Source organism: Talpa europaea (genome assembly GCF_964194135.1).
Source record: "Talpa europaea genome assembly, chromosome: 11".
NCBI lineage: Eukaryota > Metazoa > Chordata > Mammalia > Eulipotyphla > Talpidae > Talpa > Talpa europaea.
This window is the reverse complement of record NC_140078.1, coordinates 20189047-20204692: the sequence shown is the minus strand read 5'-3', so window position 1 is coordinate 20204692 and position 15646 is coordinate 20189047. Positions and strand designations below refer to the sequence as shown.

The following is a 15646-nucleotide window of genomic DNA, read 5'->3' as shown; positions in this document are numbered from 1 at the left end:
CCTGCCATCACCCCCTCCTCAGGATGGGCTTCTTGGGTCTGCAGGGACAGGGCAAATGTACAGCGGTTTCCCAGAGAATCAGTTTTCCTTGAAGATTTGAGGAAAATTATTTGAAAAGACTTCTATGTTGACAGACATGCATTATGGAGTGGAAAATTCCTATGATCTTTCACTAAAATAGGAAATTGTGAAGAAATTTTGCCAAACCCTCATAAACTACACCCCTAGGCTCCGAGGGGTATGTTTCACTCTTCTGTTACTGATAAAATTTCACTGGGAAATGAGAAAAGCATTTTTGCTAGATGGGAGAAATAATACTATAGACAGGTTACTTATGGGAAAGGACAATGAAGGATTTCAAGATTTGCACTACACAATTTTCAATCTTTTCCCTCTGGAACAAGAAACAAAAACGTAATAAATACGTGTGCCTTCTGGGGGGATTCTAGAGTGCCGCTGGATGATGGGTCCTGCAGCCTCACAGTGGCAGGCACGTCCTGGGATCCCCTTATACAGTCCAAGGGGAAGCACAGGTTTGCCCAGGACGAGCTCACCCACAGGACCTTCTGGAGCTCCTGGGAAGGCAGCGGGGACGCGCAGAGCTAGCTTTTCAAACCAGAAACCTAGACCTGGCTGTGACACCTAAAGTGAGTCATTTTTTAGATCCCAATTTCATTTCATATCCCCTCCCTTTCCTTTTCTCAGTTCAGTGTAGGAAAAAACTTTGAAAACACTGGGAGGGGAGGGAAATGATAAGGGGGTGGCTAGGAACTAGAGTCCCAGGAACCACAGAACCGAAGACAACCCAGGCTCAGCTCAGAGGGGTGGCCAGGAGCGCAATGAGGAGTAGGCCTCTCAGCCATGAATAGCCTGCCCTGGGGCTGGAGTGGTACCGGGGCTTCCGCCTTTAGACATGTGATTACACAGGAAGAGAGACATCTTTTGAACCCCGTGTTTAAGACACACAAGCAGGTAAACATTTTGGTTATTTTTAGTTAAAGACAGCTTTCCCCAAAGTTGACAAAGTGAACAGAAGGTCAGAGGGAGGCAGGGTGTGGGTTTCTCATAAGCTCTTGCTCCAAAATCTGGACACGAGGAAAGGGCCCTCCCAGGAGCTCCGGGGCGCCTGGCAGCAGAGGGAGAAGTCTGGTGGGGTGGGTGGAGCTACAGACCACCCTTGGTCACTGGATGGTTGAGTGGACTCTAAGGTATCCCAGCTGATGGACATGATTAACACTATCATTCTTGGGGGGGCATTAAATTAAGGAAAGACGCAGGCCGCCAACACAGTGGCTTATTCAGTTGGATTCTGAATCACAATCAGGAAATAGTCTTTATCTGCAAAAGAGAAAAATAAAAAATAAATCACAATGGGAGAAAAACTAGAAAAAAAATTAAGTCATTGATTCACCAATCATAAAATGGGGGGAGGGGTGATAAACAACATCAACGATCATTAGGTCACTTCCGTTGCTGGGGAAACGGAAGATGAACTCGTAAGTTTCCAGTGGTGCTTCTGCCTACACGTGTGGCTGCCAGACAGCGCGGTCCCCCACTACACTTTCTGCCGGGGCAGCGCGCCCTCCCTTTCAGTCTTCCCAGTACCACAGGGAGGCGGGATCCCACTCCTGCTTTTGGGTAGGGAAACTCAGGTTCACAGAGTTTAAGTGAACTGCCCACAGCAGCGGCTCTCAAATTAGAGGGATTGGAATCACCTGGAGGACTGTTGCAAACAAACACTGGGGAGCCCCAACCCCAGTGCTCTGGGGTGGAAACTGAGAATTCATATTTTTAACAAGCTTGCAGGTGATGCTGACGCTGCAATTTCTGGGAGAACAACTGCTAGTTTAAGGCGACTCAGAGCTAGTTAAGAGTCAAAGATGTAATTCCAACCTCAACCCCCTTGGTCTTGGTTTAATGTCAATTCTATCAGAGGCTGAGCTGCTGGCCTTCGAGAACTTTCTAGATGAGAAAATTTACAAAGTACCAAGTCAAAGGCAGGAAAAGCTATCTGGATTCCAACCTGGTAAGAAGGAATAGCCATAAAAAAATCATAGCAAGTCAAAGTCCTCAGGAGTCAACCTGACTGCCCCTCATTTTATAGAAAAGGAAGCTGGAGAAATGGGGTGTCTCAACTTTGCCCACTTAATAATCAAACCACAAACATTTACCAAGTTTGCCACTGCCTGGTTCTGGGCCAACCACTTCTCACATGGCACCTCAGTGAATCCTTGACTTACTCTATGAGGCAAGTACTGCTGCTTTCTCATTTTATTAATGAATAAAACACTGAGGCTTAGAGAATTAAATGAGCTGTCCCAAGTCAAGGCAAAATTCAGGGTGGGGTAGCTGGGTCTGACCCGATGCTCTGATCACCTCTGGTGTGCCCCTGAGAACACGAGACAATGGCAGGAACTCTGCCACATCTGCATTGTCAGATTCAAGTCTAGTTTGCTCTTCCCATGATGGGGGGTTGTTGCATTTGGGAAGGATGACTAAGATTCATAGTTAACCAATTGCATAAGTAAAAAACTTACTACTAATAAAAATGGAATTAACAAGTCACTAATGCAAACCAACACAATTAGCAATGCTTGTATATATATTTTTTAAAGATTTATTTTATTTATTTATGCATGCAAGAGCTGGGGTGCAGGCCAGAGAGGTGGGGGAGGGGTAAGAGGATTCACCAGAGACAGAATGGGGAGCAGAACAGGCAGATTTACTGAAATACACTGCTGAGGGGAGCAGTGGGCGAGACAGGAGAGGTCTGCTGCGCCATGTGGGTCAGCTCCCTGGCTGGGGATTGAATTTGTGCTGCAGTGGCTGCGGACAGCTTCATAGTGCTGAGACTTAACCCCCGGTGCCACTTGGGAGGCCCCGATACTTGCATATTTTCTTCCAAACAGTTAAGCCCTAAATTCATTGATACCACTTCATGTGGTTCTCCACATGGGTAGTCCTAGGCCAAGAAGGGGTGAAATTGGTATATACACGGAGAGCCGAACCACTTGAAGCCACACTATTTTTGGCTTGGGAAGTAGCTTCTTAGTTTGATCAACAAAAACATCAGGTGAGAAGAAAGGGACATTGGACCACATTCCTCAGCAGGGCACTCCAGGTTGCTCCCACAGTGTATGGTGCTCATTTTAGTCCCAAAAGCTCCAACTCAAACACAGAGTATCTAGTCCTGTTCTATGGTGGGTGCTGTCCCTGTGGGGCTGGGTGTATGGAAACCCGAAGGCAATCCAGACCTAATGCCTCAGAGGTTCTGGTCAGTGGCTCCTGCCACAGGAGCTCTGGCACCAAAATCCACTATTTTCCCATTGTATTGAATTGGGCATGTCAAATCACTGGTTTTCATCCTAAATACCATGTTTCAGACATCACTGACCACCCATTGCCCCTGCTACCCTACAGTGGAGTGTCAGCAATGGAGAGGCGAAGGGAATCATTCATTTATTTAACAAATACTTGTTAAATGTTTACTATAGGCTTCCCTGGTGGCACAAGGGGTTAAGTCTCAGCACTATGAAGCTATCCACAGTCACTGCAGCACGAATTCAATCCCTAGCTAGGGAGGTGACCTACATTCACAGCAGAACTCTCCTGTCTTGCCCAATGCTCCCCTCAGAAGTATATTTCAGTAGATCTGCCTGTTCAGTTCTCCACACTGTCTCTGGTGAATCCTTTCACCACCTGCACCTCTGACCTGTACCCCAGTTCTTATATGCATAAACAAATAAATCTTTTTAAAAAATGTTAACTATGTGCTTTTGAGTCTCTGTCCTTTTGGAAGTGTCTACTGGGGAGACATTTAAAAATACAGGTGGGCCTCCCCGGTGGCGCAGTGGTTGAGCGCTGGGTTGCGAAGCTGCCCGCAGCCTCTGCAGCGCCGGTTCGATACCCGGCTGCTCCCCGCCATCGGAGGAGGGTCCCACATGGCACGCAGACCTCTCCTGCCACCCGCTGCTCCCCTCAGCAGTGTACTTCGTTCCTTCTGCCTGCTCTGCTCCCTGCTCTGGCTCTGGTGAATTCTCTCACCCTCCTGAGCTTCTGACTGTACCCAGTGCTTGTATAAATAAATAAATAAATAAATAAAATCTTAAAAAAAAAAAAACAAACAAACAAAAACAGGTGAGCAGGCTAGTGAGCTAAGTGGTTTTTTTTTTTTTTTTTTTCTCTAACTTCTTGAGAAGCAATGGGTAGCCAAGAGAAAAGGGCGGCCAGAAGGGAGTATATCAGGAAGGTATGTGTGAGGCCTAGGGAAAGAAGGTGGAAGCTCTTGAGGCTCTGAGAGGCAGCAAGGTGGCTGGAGAAGCAGTGAGGGTGTCCAGAAGGAACACTCACTGGACTCAAGGCAACCCTGAAAAGTCGTACTTCCAGCCTAAGAGGTGTGCACCACATCTGAGAGCAAGCGAGAGCAAGACAGCATGCACACCCTCCCTACAGGCCTCTGTGCGTTGCCCAAGAGTATGGCCACTTCATTCTCCACTAACAAGGCTGAGGAGCTTCTGGGCTTGTGAGCCCCAAGGAGACCCTCTACATTGGCAGTTGCCAACTTAGACTCAAGCACCAATCATACCCATGGATCTGGACCTTGAAGGAAAGTTGGAGATGGCTTTACGCAGAGCTGAGACATGGATGGCTGGCCAGTCGCTTTCCCACAGCTCTGCTGTTCCACAGCAGAAACTCTTGGAAACGTAATGTTTTTTTTTTGTTTACAATTTAAAAGGACAGGTTTATTAGGAAAAGGAGAAAGATTAAAAAAAAAAAAAGAAAGAAACACCTGCCTCGACACAGGTGGGCAGAGAGCTGCTGCTGCTGCTTTGCAAAGGGAATAAACAGAACAACTACACAGTCACAGAAAGGAGAGCTGCCAATTCTTGGAAACTTTTAAGCCAAGAGACACCATGCAGGAGAGTCTGTCTGATTTGAAGACTGCATGATTTGTCCTGGCCTCACACCGTGTGCTCCCAAGTAGGTCTAAGGCCTACGCTGACTTGGAGGGTCAGTACAGTGAGCATTCCCAGTCTACGTTTTACAGGATGGAGGTTTGTCCTTACCCAGCATGAAATCTTGGTAGGGATTTGAATTCAAATCTGATTCCAAGCCTTTCTGCCTCACCCTGTGCCAACACACTCAACCAGATGGGATGTCTCAAAAACCCAGAGCAGTCCAGTCCCCTACTTAACACTTTAAAGGTATGGAAACAGAGGTACATGGGTTCTGTGACTTATTTAAGGTCACATTCGTAAGAAGTGAAGCTGGGAAACAGATTCTGTGCCTGATGTAATTTGCCATAACAGTATAGAGACTTAATCATCATTTGGCTTGTGATGTATCAAGCAGTGATGACACCACAAACAGTGTATGACGGCATGCTTTTGGAATCAATGTCTCTGAAGTTACCCTACATTCTTCTCTGTCACCACATCTGTAGGGAGGGTCTCAAGGGTACCTGTGATGGGCTTTATGGGTCTCTCCTTTAAATCTTTCACATCCTTTCAGGGAGCTAGACTGGGCTGAACAGTCTGGGAATAGAACTACCATCATTCTGCTGCTGGGAGTGGCTGGCACCCCTCTCCTCTCAAATCACCTCAGAATTCTGCAGCCAGCCTCTTGCCATCTGTCTTGCCAAGCCCAGGGGCATTCAGTATCCCCAGCCTCTCCATTGTCCTCTTTCATCCAGATATATGGCAATTTTATCACCTTCTGTCATAAAATACTGCTCACAGGGTCAAGTTCACATAGCTGGGTTTGATGTTTGAAGTCCCTTCTAAGGTAGACCAAACATCTCACCGCCCACTCCATTCTGCACATATTCTAATGCTGTAGATAAGCTGCATGCAGCCTGCCTGCATCATAACATACGCACTTAGCTCATGCTCACTCTACTATGTTGCTCAGCCAAAAAGGAAAGAGGAAGAAAGAAGCAGCAATGCAAAAATGATCCTGGGGAACTCTTTCCACAAAGTGTAAGTGAGGTGAAGCAGGCAGGACAGTCGCCTCCTGTGGTCTCAGTCCTTGTGGGGTCCTCCCAGGAAAAGCATTTCATCCCCCTGACAATGATTCTAATACTTAAAGACAGGTACTGTTTGTACCAACAGCCCCCAGATGCAAGCTGGGCACTTCACATGAAACAAAAACAGGCATCCACTCTAATGCTGGAGGAAGAGCAGGTTGCATAGGGCCCAGAGAGACAGGACTGCATGTTACAGGCGGGCAGTGAAACAGTTTTTCAAGGATAAAATGTCTTTCCAGTATTTCTGCTTCTGCTTTGATTAAGAAATACAAAATCTTTTTTTTTTTTTAGATTTATTTATTTATTTATACAAGCACTGGGTACAGTCAGAAGCACGGGAGGGTGAGAGAATTCACCAGAGCCAGAGCGGGGAGCAGAGCAGGCAGAAGGACCGAAGTACACTGCTGAGGGGAGCAGCGGGCGGCAGGAGAGGTCTGCACACCATGTGGGACCCTCCTCCGGTGGCCGGGGAGCAGCCGGGGATCAAACCGGCGCTGCAGCGGCTGTGGGCAATTTCGCAACCGCGCCACCAGGGAGGCCCAACAAAATCTTTTTGACTTCACACATAGCCAGCTTGCTTACACTTTCCTGTGCTGTTAGGTTCAGCTCAAATGTCCCCTTTTCTAGAAAGCCTTTGCTGACTGCCCCAAGCACAATCACACCCTCTTCCATGTTCCCAGTGCTTTTTGAATACTCCACTCCAGGGAGAGGGTTACGCACACCGTGTCATACTTTAAGTGGCTATCTTCCCCATGATTCCCCTCTGTTGCCTAGAATCTAGGGCAGGGCCAGGCAGTGAGGCAATCAACTCTGTATCTTCATCTCTTTAGGCCATTTTGTGGAACTTGTGAAAATAATAACGTGCTAAGTCTTCCTAATAGGCTAGAGTATGTGCTGCGAGGGTGTGCTCCTAAGTGGGGATATGGAAGGCCTCTTACCTGGTGCAACCATAATTTCATTTTTCTTGGAGCGAATTCGAAGGAAGGTGAGGTCATTCTGGGGATCAATTTCACGCACAGTGCCCCGGGCCTTCAAGATGAAGTTGTGCATAAGGTTGGCGTACTGTGTGGTAGTGGGATTATCCATGGTGCTCTTGATAGGAATGCCTGGGGGGAGAGCAGACAGAGACTGAACAGGATTGGAGCTCCTTCTTGCCTCCCAACTCCACACCCCTAATTCTAGAGCACTGGTCTGAGTTGATTGTGTGTGAGTTAAGGGTTGTAGTTAACGACGAACGCCACTATTTACTGAGGGCTTGCTATGTACTATGTTGAACACTTCAAGTACGCTGGCATTAGTTTACAGAACTATTCTGAAGGCAGTAACCATCTTCACGTGCAAACGAGTTAACAGAAACGTCAAGTGGTGAGCACAAAAAGATAAGCATTAGGGCGAGGATTCAAATGTAGGCCCGTTCGCTCCACTGCTGGGCTCTTTTCACAGGGCTGCGCTGTCTTGATTGATTTCCAGTAAGTAAAGGCAATTATCATTCACAACAATTACAATGCGAACAATGACAGCACTTGCAAATGTATAAATATTGACAAACAGGAAAAAGAAAAAAGATTAGCTTATAACAGGACATAACAAGTGTTTTCTTCCAGCTCCCACCACAGGAGGCGTAGGGCCCAATTATAAACACACTGTCTATAGTTAGGTGATCATGCTCCCAAAAGTGGCACCTGTTTCTGATTGCATGTACCTTTGTAAAAAGCATTGCTACTGCATTCAAAGAGCCTACTAAGTCACCATCCACAGAGTTAATCATTTTCCTATTATTGAGCACTTTGGCTGCATTTTTTACTTAGTTAACTGTGTACTGCACAGATGTGTTGTGAACAGTACTGCACATCAAGTCTTTTCTGTTTCCTTGTAATGAACTATTAAATGGACTCCCTCACTAGACAGTGTCATGGAGGTGAGGAATGGGGCTCAGCGTGACCCACCTCTGGCCACAACTGTGTCACCAGGTACCTGTGAATCACTGTGACTTGAAGGCAGAGGCTTTATTATCAATGAGGCCCCAAAAGCCCTCATTGACAGCACAAGGGACTTCTCACACTTTTGTGGCTGGATTTTGGGCCTAGGACACTGCGAATATGGCCCACAATTGATTAGTTTAGGGATCAACCAAAAGCAGTAACTCTCAGATCTACACAAGAAATTGGCTCAACCTTGTCTTCTTATGTCAAAGGAACACAAGTGTCGACAGAAGAGGACATGGTGCTATTGAAAAAGCTGAGTCTGAACAGCTGTTTTGAGTCAAGTCACTACAACCAGTTATAGTGGCCATTTGCCACTTCTTTAAGGGACAAGAAAATCAGGTTATAAAGGCTACTGTTGAATCCTAGATGCCAACAATGTGCCTATTAGGGCCCCAGGAAGCCTTGCTGGATAGTGAAACCTTTGTGCAGATAGGGTGATAATTGAGTAGAAACTGAAATGTGATGACCCAGGCTTACCCCCAGACTTTGCCCCATCATAGCTATGTGGCCCTTAGGTAAGTGATTTAACCTTTTTAAGACTCCACTTCCTCACCTGTAAAATGCCTGTGCTTCACAATGCTGCTCTGAGGATTAAACATGGCTAAACTCATTTAAGAATGTTTATAGCAAGAGTACTCACGTAATATGTTGGTTATCAACATCACCTATAGAATAAATCCCATCCCCACCCCCAGTCCCTTGTGGGCAGCAGCAAAGGATGGCAAGGGTAAAGGTACAAAGGTGACACAAAGGGTCAGTCTCAAGGCCTTACAAAGTCTGGGTGATTCAACCTCTTAACCTCTTTTTATATACTACCAGACCACCTCTATCAGTTCCCCTGTCTGGAACTTTCCTTCCTTTCCCTATTCACTCATGACTGTCACTAGTCCCTCAGGTTTCCATCTTCTAATGGCTCTAACCCTCCTCTCCTAGCTGTGGTGATTGTCCCCATGCTACCATGCCAGCACATCAGTGTTCTTTTGGAGCAGTGACTTGAGATTGATATCACATCTTTATGAAAGTGATCATTGTGTTTGTCCCCCGCACAATGAAAGCTCCCTGAAGGCCAGGACCAGATCTGATATGCTCACCAGTGTCCTCACAAAAGACTACATTAAGCATTTATTACTGTTGATAAATGAGCAGCCACAAGATCTACTTTCAGTAGTTCAGACAAATATCATTAGTTTGATCACATTTCTACCAAATGAGAGTATATGTAAAAGAAACAAGAAACTAAGCACTTGCTGGTTCACTCTAAAAACAAAAGAGAACATGGAGGTGGCAGGGCAGGGACCCAAACTGGGGGGAATTTCAAATAAGGGCAACAGAATAATTCCAGATTCACAGTATGCCAGGGCTGGGGACACCTCGAAGATGGTCTAACAATTAGGCTACCTATTCTAAGCCTCTGCCCTCACAAATGGGGACTTTGCAGACTACAGAAGTTGCTGGTCACCAGGGAGGCATGACTTCTACTCAGGACTCAGATCTGTGAGGCTATGCAGGTCCTCCCACCACACTCAGCCCATCAGTCAACATGAAAAAAAATTAACAAAAATTAATGCATATTTATTAATGAACCAAATCTGTGTTAACATTGTTCGAGGTGCTGTGGGTACAGCAGTAAACATGCAAGATAAATCCCTGCCCTGAGAGGTTACACACTTGAGTCTTTTATTTTGCAGCAGAGGATGGCAGAGGGTCGAGAGGTACAAATGGAATGGAATGTTCCTTAAGTTCTTGGTAAAGCTGCTTAAACTCATACTTTTATTATGAAACATCATTTGAATTTGGCCTAGGCAGAGCTATCAAAAGGCAGTGGAAAATGGCTGGTAAGTGATCAGGACAAGTGTTATGGGTTCAGGAGCAGGAGCTTCACTCTGGGCTGGGGTGGTCAGGGGTGTCATCCTGTAGGAAGAATGAGAGGGGCAGGAAAGCCGTAGAGGGGAAAATAGAAATTCCTAACACAATCATCTCCAATCATCCTTAATGGAAGTTTCCAGAGGGCTTAAAGCCCCCCTGGAAAAATAAGTTCTGGACCTCCCTGGTGGCGCAGGGGTTAAAGACAGCACTATCAAGCTATTGCCAGCCACTGCAGCACAAGTTCGATCCCCAGCCAGCCAGAGAGCAACCCACATGGAGCAGTAGCCCTCTCCTGCCTCACCCACTGCTCCCCTCAGCAGTGTGTTTCAGTAGATCTGCCTGTTCTGTTCCCCACTCTCTCTGGTGAGTCCTCTCATCCCTTGTAACTCTGGCTTATACCCCAGTTCTTGTATGCACAAATAAATAAATCTTTAAAAAGAAAAAAGAAAAATACGCTCTGATCATCCCCATCCACAGCTGGGGGCCTTGGGCAGGTCACCTCACCTTTCTCAGTTTGGGTTTCTCATCTGAAAATGGTCAAACACCCCAGCCTTATAGGGTTACTGTGTGAAATGTAGATGAGAGACTGAAGTGGGAGCTCTGTGATTGGGGCACAAATTAAGGAAACACACACACACACACACTCTAATCGTAACATTTAGATGCCATTTACCATGTATCAGGCACTGTTCTAAAAGATTCCCTTAGAAAAAGGTGTATAATTATCCATATTTTAAGGATGAGGAAATCAGAACAGAGAGGTTAAATGACTTGTCCAAGATCACAAAGTTGACAAATAAGTAGAGTCAGGACTCAACCTGTCAGTCTGGTTCTATATTCCACATTCTTAGCCACTGTGCATTATTACCAAACTGGTATACAAAAAACAAGTATTCATTTGTATCTAAGAGGTAAGTAATTGGGGCTCTATTTTCTCAATGGAAACGCTCCATTTTAGGAGTTCTAAAGCAAGAATGAAGGCTTGTGATTTGCGAATTTCGGCAGAAGCCTAGGGGACCCACCAGGAGAGTCTGTGCTTGGGGCTTAGCCTTACAGACCTCGGCTAAAAAGTGCCCCGATTCCGAAGACAGTCTCTCTTTGTGTGGCATACAGTCTTTTGGGTCTAGGAACAAAAAGCACCTACCAGAGATTACCTGGATTAACCACACTACCTGGGTTACTGAGGTCCTAGAGGGTAAGGGGCCTGACCTAGGTCATCCAGTTGATCAGTGGCAAATCTGAACTGGGACTTGCTCCTGACTCCTAGTGTCCTGAGTATTCCCAACCTGCAGTCTCCTTTGAAAACAATTACCACAAGGTTTCATTAGAGTTTGATAAAGCTGGGGAGCAAGGTCTGCCTAGCTCTGAGCTGGCCTGTCTGATGGCTTAGAAAACAACATTCTAACTGAGGATATGCCACCTCTACTTTGTCACCCTCAAGAATTCTGCCTTTCCAAAACAAGGCTTCTAATGACAATGCATATACACTAGGGTGCACAGAAGTCTTGAACAAATCAGACAGACTGAGGAGAGGAAAAGTAGAGAACTGGCAGAATCGAGCTGGATGATCCTGGGCACGGCCTTGGCTAGACCAGCACCCACTCTCTCTGGTCCTTCATAGCACAGAGTAGGGGAAAGTGCACAAGTGGACTCAGACAGACTTGGAATAAATCTTGGCTCTGTAACAGCAGGTTTTTGATTTCTGGATTCAGTTTTCACCACTGCAAAGTGGAGACAACAGGGCTGCTTTACGGATCAAACACAATGATATGCTTATAAAGCATAAGCCTTGTGCCCTGGCACAGGATGTACATATGAGAAATGTCAGTTCCCCCTTCTACCATATCTAGAGCAGCTTGGAAAATTTAGTATCTGTAGCTTTAAAGTTGTTAAAGTAATTTCTTTCCCTCCAAAAGAGGAGGGAAAAGCTAAAAGCACAAAACAGTTCAGTATTACTTAGCAAAAAAGTACAAACACCTTAGAGTATGGTTAATAAACATTGTAGTGGCCGTTAAAAAAATTTGCTTATGTAAATCATGGAGCAATATAAAAAAGCAATTGAATGAACACATGCAAAAGAGTAACAACTATAATTATGACCAAGAGAAAATATGCCTGGACAAGTGCTGAAAAGGAATGGAATATTGAAAAACAAGCTTGTTAGGGCAGTGGGACTAACTCCATAGTAGTGCTACAACACTGGAGGCTGCCAAAACAAGCTGAAATTAGATCATGTATATGAAGGCACTCAGTAAACACCAAATGGTATGCTGTGTTTAGGCTGTCTTCTGGGATCTTCTTGTGTACAGGTCAAGGCCGAGGGAGGGAGTACCTTCTGTGTTCACCACGATGATGCCCTGCACCCCCTTCTGGCTCTGAAGTCGTTTCAGTGTCTCCTCCACCTCTGCCTGCCAGAGAGAAGAAGACGAAGGTTAAGGAGGGACCAGGTAGGTTGTATTAACTCCTCCATAGCCCTGGCAGATGACAGCAAACAGGTAACACCCAGGCACTTGGCACCTCCTCAAAGCTCCCCAGGCCTGTTTGGTATGGTCCTTAAGCCATCGGCAGCACCTGAATCATCTGCTTACACTTCCAGCACGGGGCTGCTCCTGGCCCTTTGTCCATTAGGCACTAGTGCTGCCCTACCCCCAACCCCCAGCTCTAGGTAGCAGAGTATAAATACAATTCCCAGGATAGCCACATCTATGACTCATATTTGGTACAGCTGGGGTATAGGACTTAGATGTTTTGAAAAACCCAACACTGATGTCTAACAGGAAGGAGAGACACATTATCATTGTGGCCTAAAGAGCACAACTAAAAACATTCCAAAGGAAGCAAAATGACCCTATGAGGATAGACTCAGTGACTTACTACGATGGCATCTTAGACAATGTGACACCTGGCACACCGTCATGGGAAATGTGCCTGGGAAGGATTCATTAATGCTGAGTGTCCAGAAATTAGTTAGAGTGTGTGGGTTACTCTGGCACACAGGATTTGTAAACAGAGGGACAATAAGACACTGGGTCCTCACCCTGCCATGCAAGGTCTTCTTTTTCGCTCCCACCTCTTTGCCCCTTCCCTCCACTCTCCATTTACAGGACCAAACCTCCTGATGACATCTTTTACACCAACAAGGCCTCTTCTCTACTGAAATCCAACAAACTTTTTCAGACCATGCGAGACATCACCTTCTCATAAAGTATTTACCAGTCTCCATGTAGTGAAGTCTTGCCTCCCTCTGACATGCCAAACTCCTGACTGTCTCTCCTTGGGGAGTATATTACATACTATTTTACTTAGTCTCTACAATGGGCTGCAGAGTAGGGACTCAGTAAGCAGCTTCTTAACTGAACAAGGTCTACCTCTTCCTATGAATGAAAAGTGGCCTCCAAGTGGGCCTGCTCTTAGGAGGCATCTTCCAGACTGGTCCAGAATCCAGTCAGAAGCAACTCCAAATCTGAGAGTCTGATTGTGCTGGAAACAGGATCCATTCACCAAAAATGAGTGATTCCTTACCCCAGGGGCTAATGAGTTGGGGGAGAGGTGGACATCCCTAACACTGGATAGAGATAGCACAATGAATTATTATTTTTCTAGTAGGCACAAGGCTGATAATCCAGTCACCATCAAACCATTCCCCCTTGATATAAGAATACTCCCAACTGCTGCAGAAAAGGACAAACAAGTCCTCCGGCAAAAAAGCACTCAGCCTGATACTTCTAAAGTCTGGAGCCTGGGTAAAAGGACAATGCTAGGTCAGTGGATGTAGGTACTAGACAGTGGGTCATGCATATAGGAAATCATAATTCTGCAACAGACTTATTAATTCCTATTGAGTTCTTACTATGTGCTACTCTGGAGAGGCGGGGAAAGCACAAAAATGGTCAATACTACACAGTACAGTATGACCTAGTAACCTGTCTGGAAATTTATCCGCAGGAAATAATTCCAAAGATAGAAAAGAACACAGCAAGATGTTTGTTTAGTAAATCCTACAACAGCAAAAAGCAGAAAGAGTCCAAAATTGCCCAACAAGGGAGAAGTAAATTATGAAATGTCTGCTCACAGACATATTACATATTAACAATGGTGAACAGAATATACAACTGCAAAAGGTTTAAGATATAATGTTAAGTGAAAACAGTTAAAAAGAAAAAATAAAGTAGTGACTACAACTACATGAAAACAAGAAGAGGGATTAAAATAAAAGCTCCCTTAAAAGCAGAAAATTATAGGTAAAGTTTTATTCTTTTTAAAGCCCTTTTTAATTCTTTTAAAAATATCTTTAACCCTTCTCTGTGTATCTAAGGGAATCTCTGAGATGAGGGCCATATGGCTCTGACAAGCTCAACATTTTAAGAACAAGATTATAAATTTGTCAATTGTTTGAACAATTTTAAGAACAAACAATGATAAGAACAAGATGATAAGAACAATTTGTCATTTGGATGGCAAATTAGGAAGTTCAATTCATCTGCAAATCACCCTGGGGAAGAGGAATAAAAGCTAAAACCAAACATATCAGAATCGAGGTCCAAAATATTCCCCATGGGTTAGAAGGTGGGGCTGAAAACTACGTGGGCACCTTCCATATGCAAGACATTGTTTTAGGCCTGGGGATGCTGCAGGGAACAAAATACAACAAATATCTCTGCTTAATGAAATGACACTTGGCTGGGAAGGAGTAGACATTAAAAAAGAGTAAGTAAAACCTAACTACCAGCCACAGCAGGGAAGGTGAGCTAGAATACAGGAGCTACTGGCAACTTTAAATAAGGTGGTCATACATGGCATCACTAAGATGAGAACAGAAGGAAATGAGGGAGCTAATCATGCAGCTCTCTAGGGAAGAACATTCCAGACTGCACCAAAACAAAACAAAACAAAACAAAACAAAACAAAACAAAACAAAACAAAACAAAACAAACCCGAGTCCTGAGATGGGAAAGCAGAGTTTCCAGGAAAAACAAAGGAGCCAGTATGGCTGCAGGGCTGCAGGGGGAAGGTTTAGAGCAGCAAAATGAGAGGTAGCAAGGATTAGGGGCGATTTCAGCAGGCCCGGTAGAAGACCACAATAATGACTTTCTTAATGGGGACATCCTGGGGGAGCCAGTAGCAGGTTCTGAAGTAAGGAGTCACATGATTTAATGTTTCAAAAGGATGGCAGCTATGGAGAGACTGGGCTGCAAGGTGCAACACAGCCTACTGTGAGCCAGGGGTGTTGGCATGCTCTACTCCTCTGAAAAAAGCAACCTCCTCTCCCTCCCTATTTGATGTAACTAACTCCCAACCCTTTGGACTCAGCTCATGAGCCTTTTATGGGAGAACTTCTCTGATAACTGCCCCTCATCTGGGTACCCTGGGGACCCCGCTTTCATAGCATGTATCACAATGGGGGTAACTGCTTCACTTCTGTTTCCTCCTCCAGACCCAAAGCACACTGAAACCAGGGTCCTAGATTTCATAGTCCTAGTAACCAGAACACCACAGGTTCAATGAACTTAAGGAACAAATAAAAGACATTTCTGCAATGGTGTTTCACAAAATCAACCTTTTTAAGTACAGGAGAGGGAAACATGGCCTTACAGTACCCAGAGTGAAAAAAAAGGGTTAAGGTTTAGCTGATGCTAAGCTTGATGAGAAACAAGTCTGCTTCTTTGCTTAATAAGTAAGGGGCGCCATGGCACTACATTCAACTAGGGGCTGGCAAGTTATGTTTGTCAGAAAAATCTTGCTTGCAGGGCCTCCCCGGTGGCGCAGCGGT

The 15646-nt window shown here is 45.3% G+C and overlaps 1 protein-coding gene across 1 annotated transcript; it reads right to left on the bottom strand.

Annotated features, from left to right (window-relative positions):
* Window positions 1-1294: 1294 nt before the first annotated feature.
* DYNLRB1 (dynein light chain roadblock-type 1) lies at window positions 1295-12290 on the bottom strand (the record flags this gene model as incomplete). The annotated part of the gene is made up of 3 exons (XM_084246665.1): window positions 1295-1338; window positions 6964-7131; window positions 12209-12290. Coding segments are annotated over 3 exons (294 nt in total), but the record flags the coding sequence as incomplete, so codon positions are not given.
* Between the last annotated feature and the right edge of the window lie 3356 nt (window positions 12291-15646).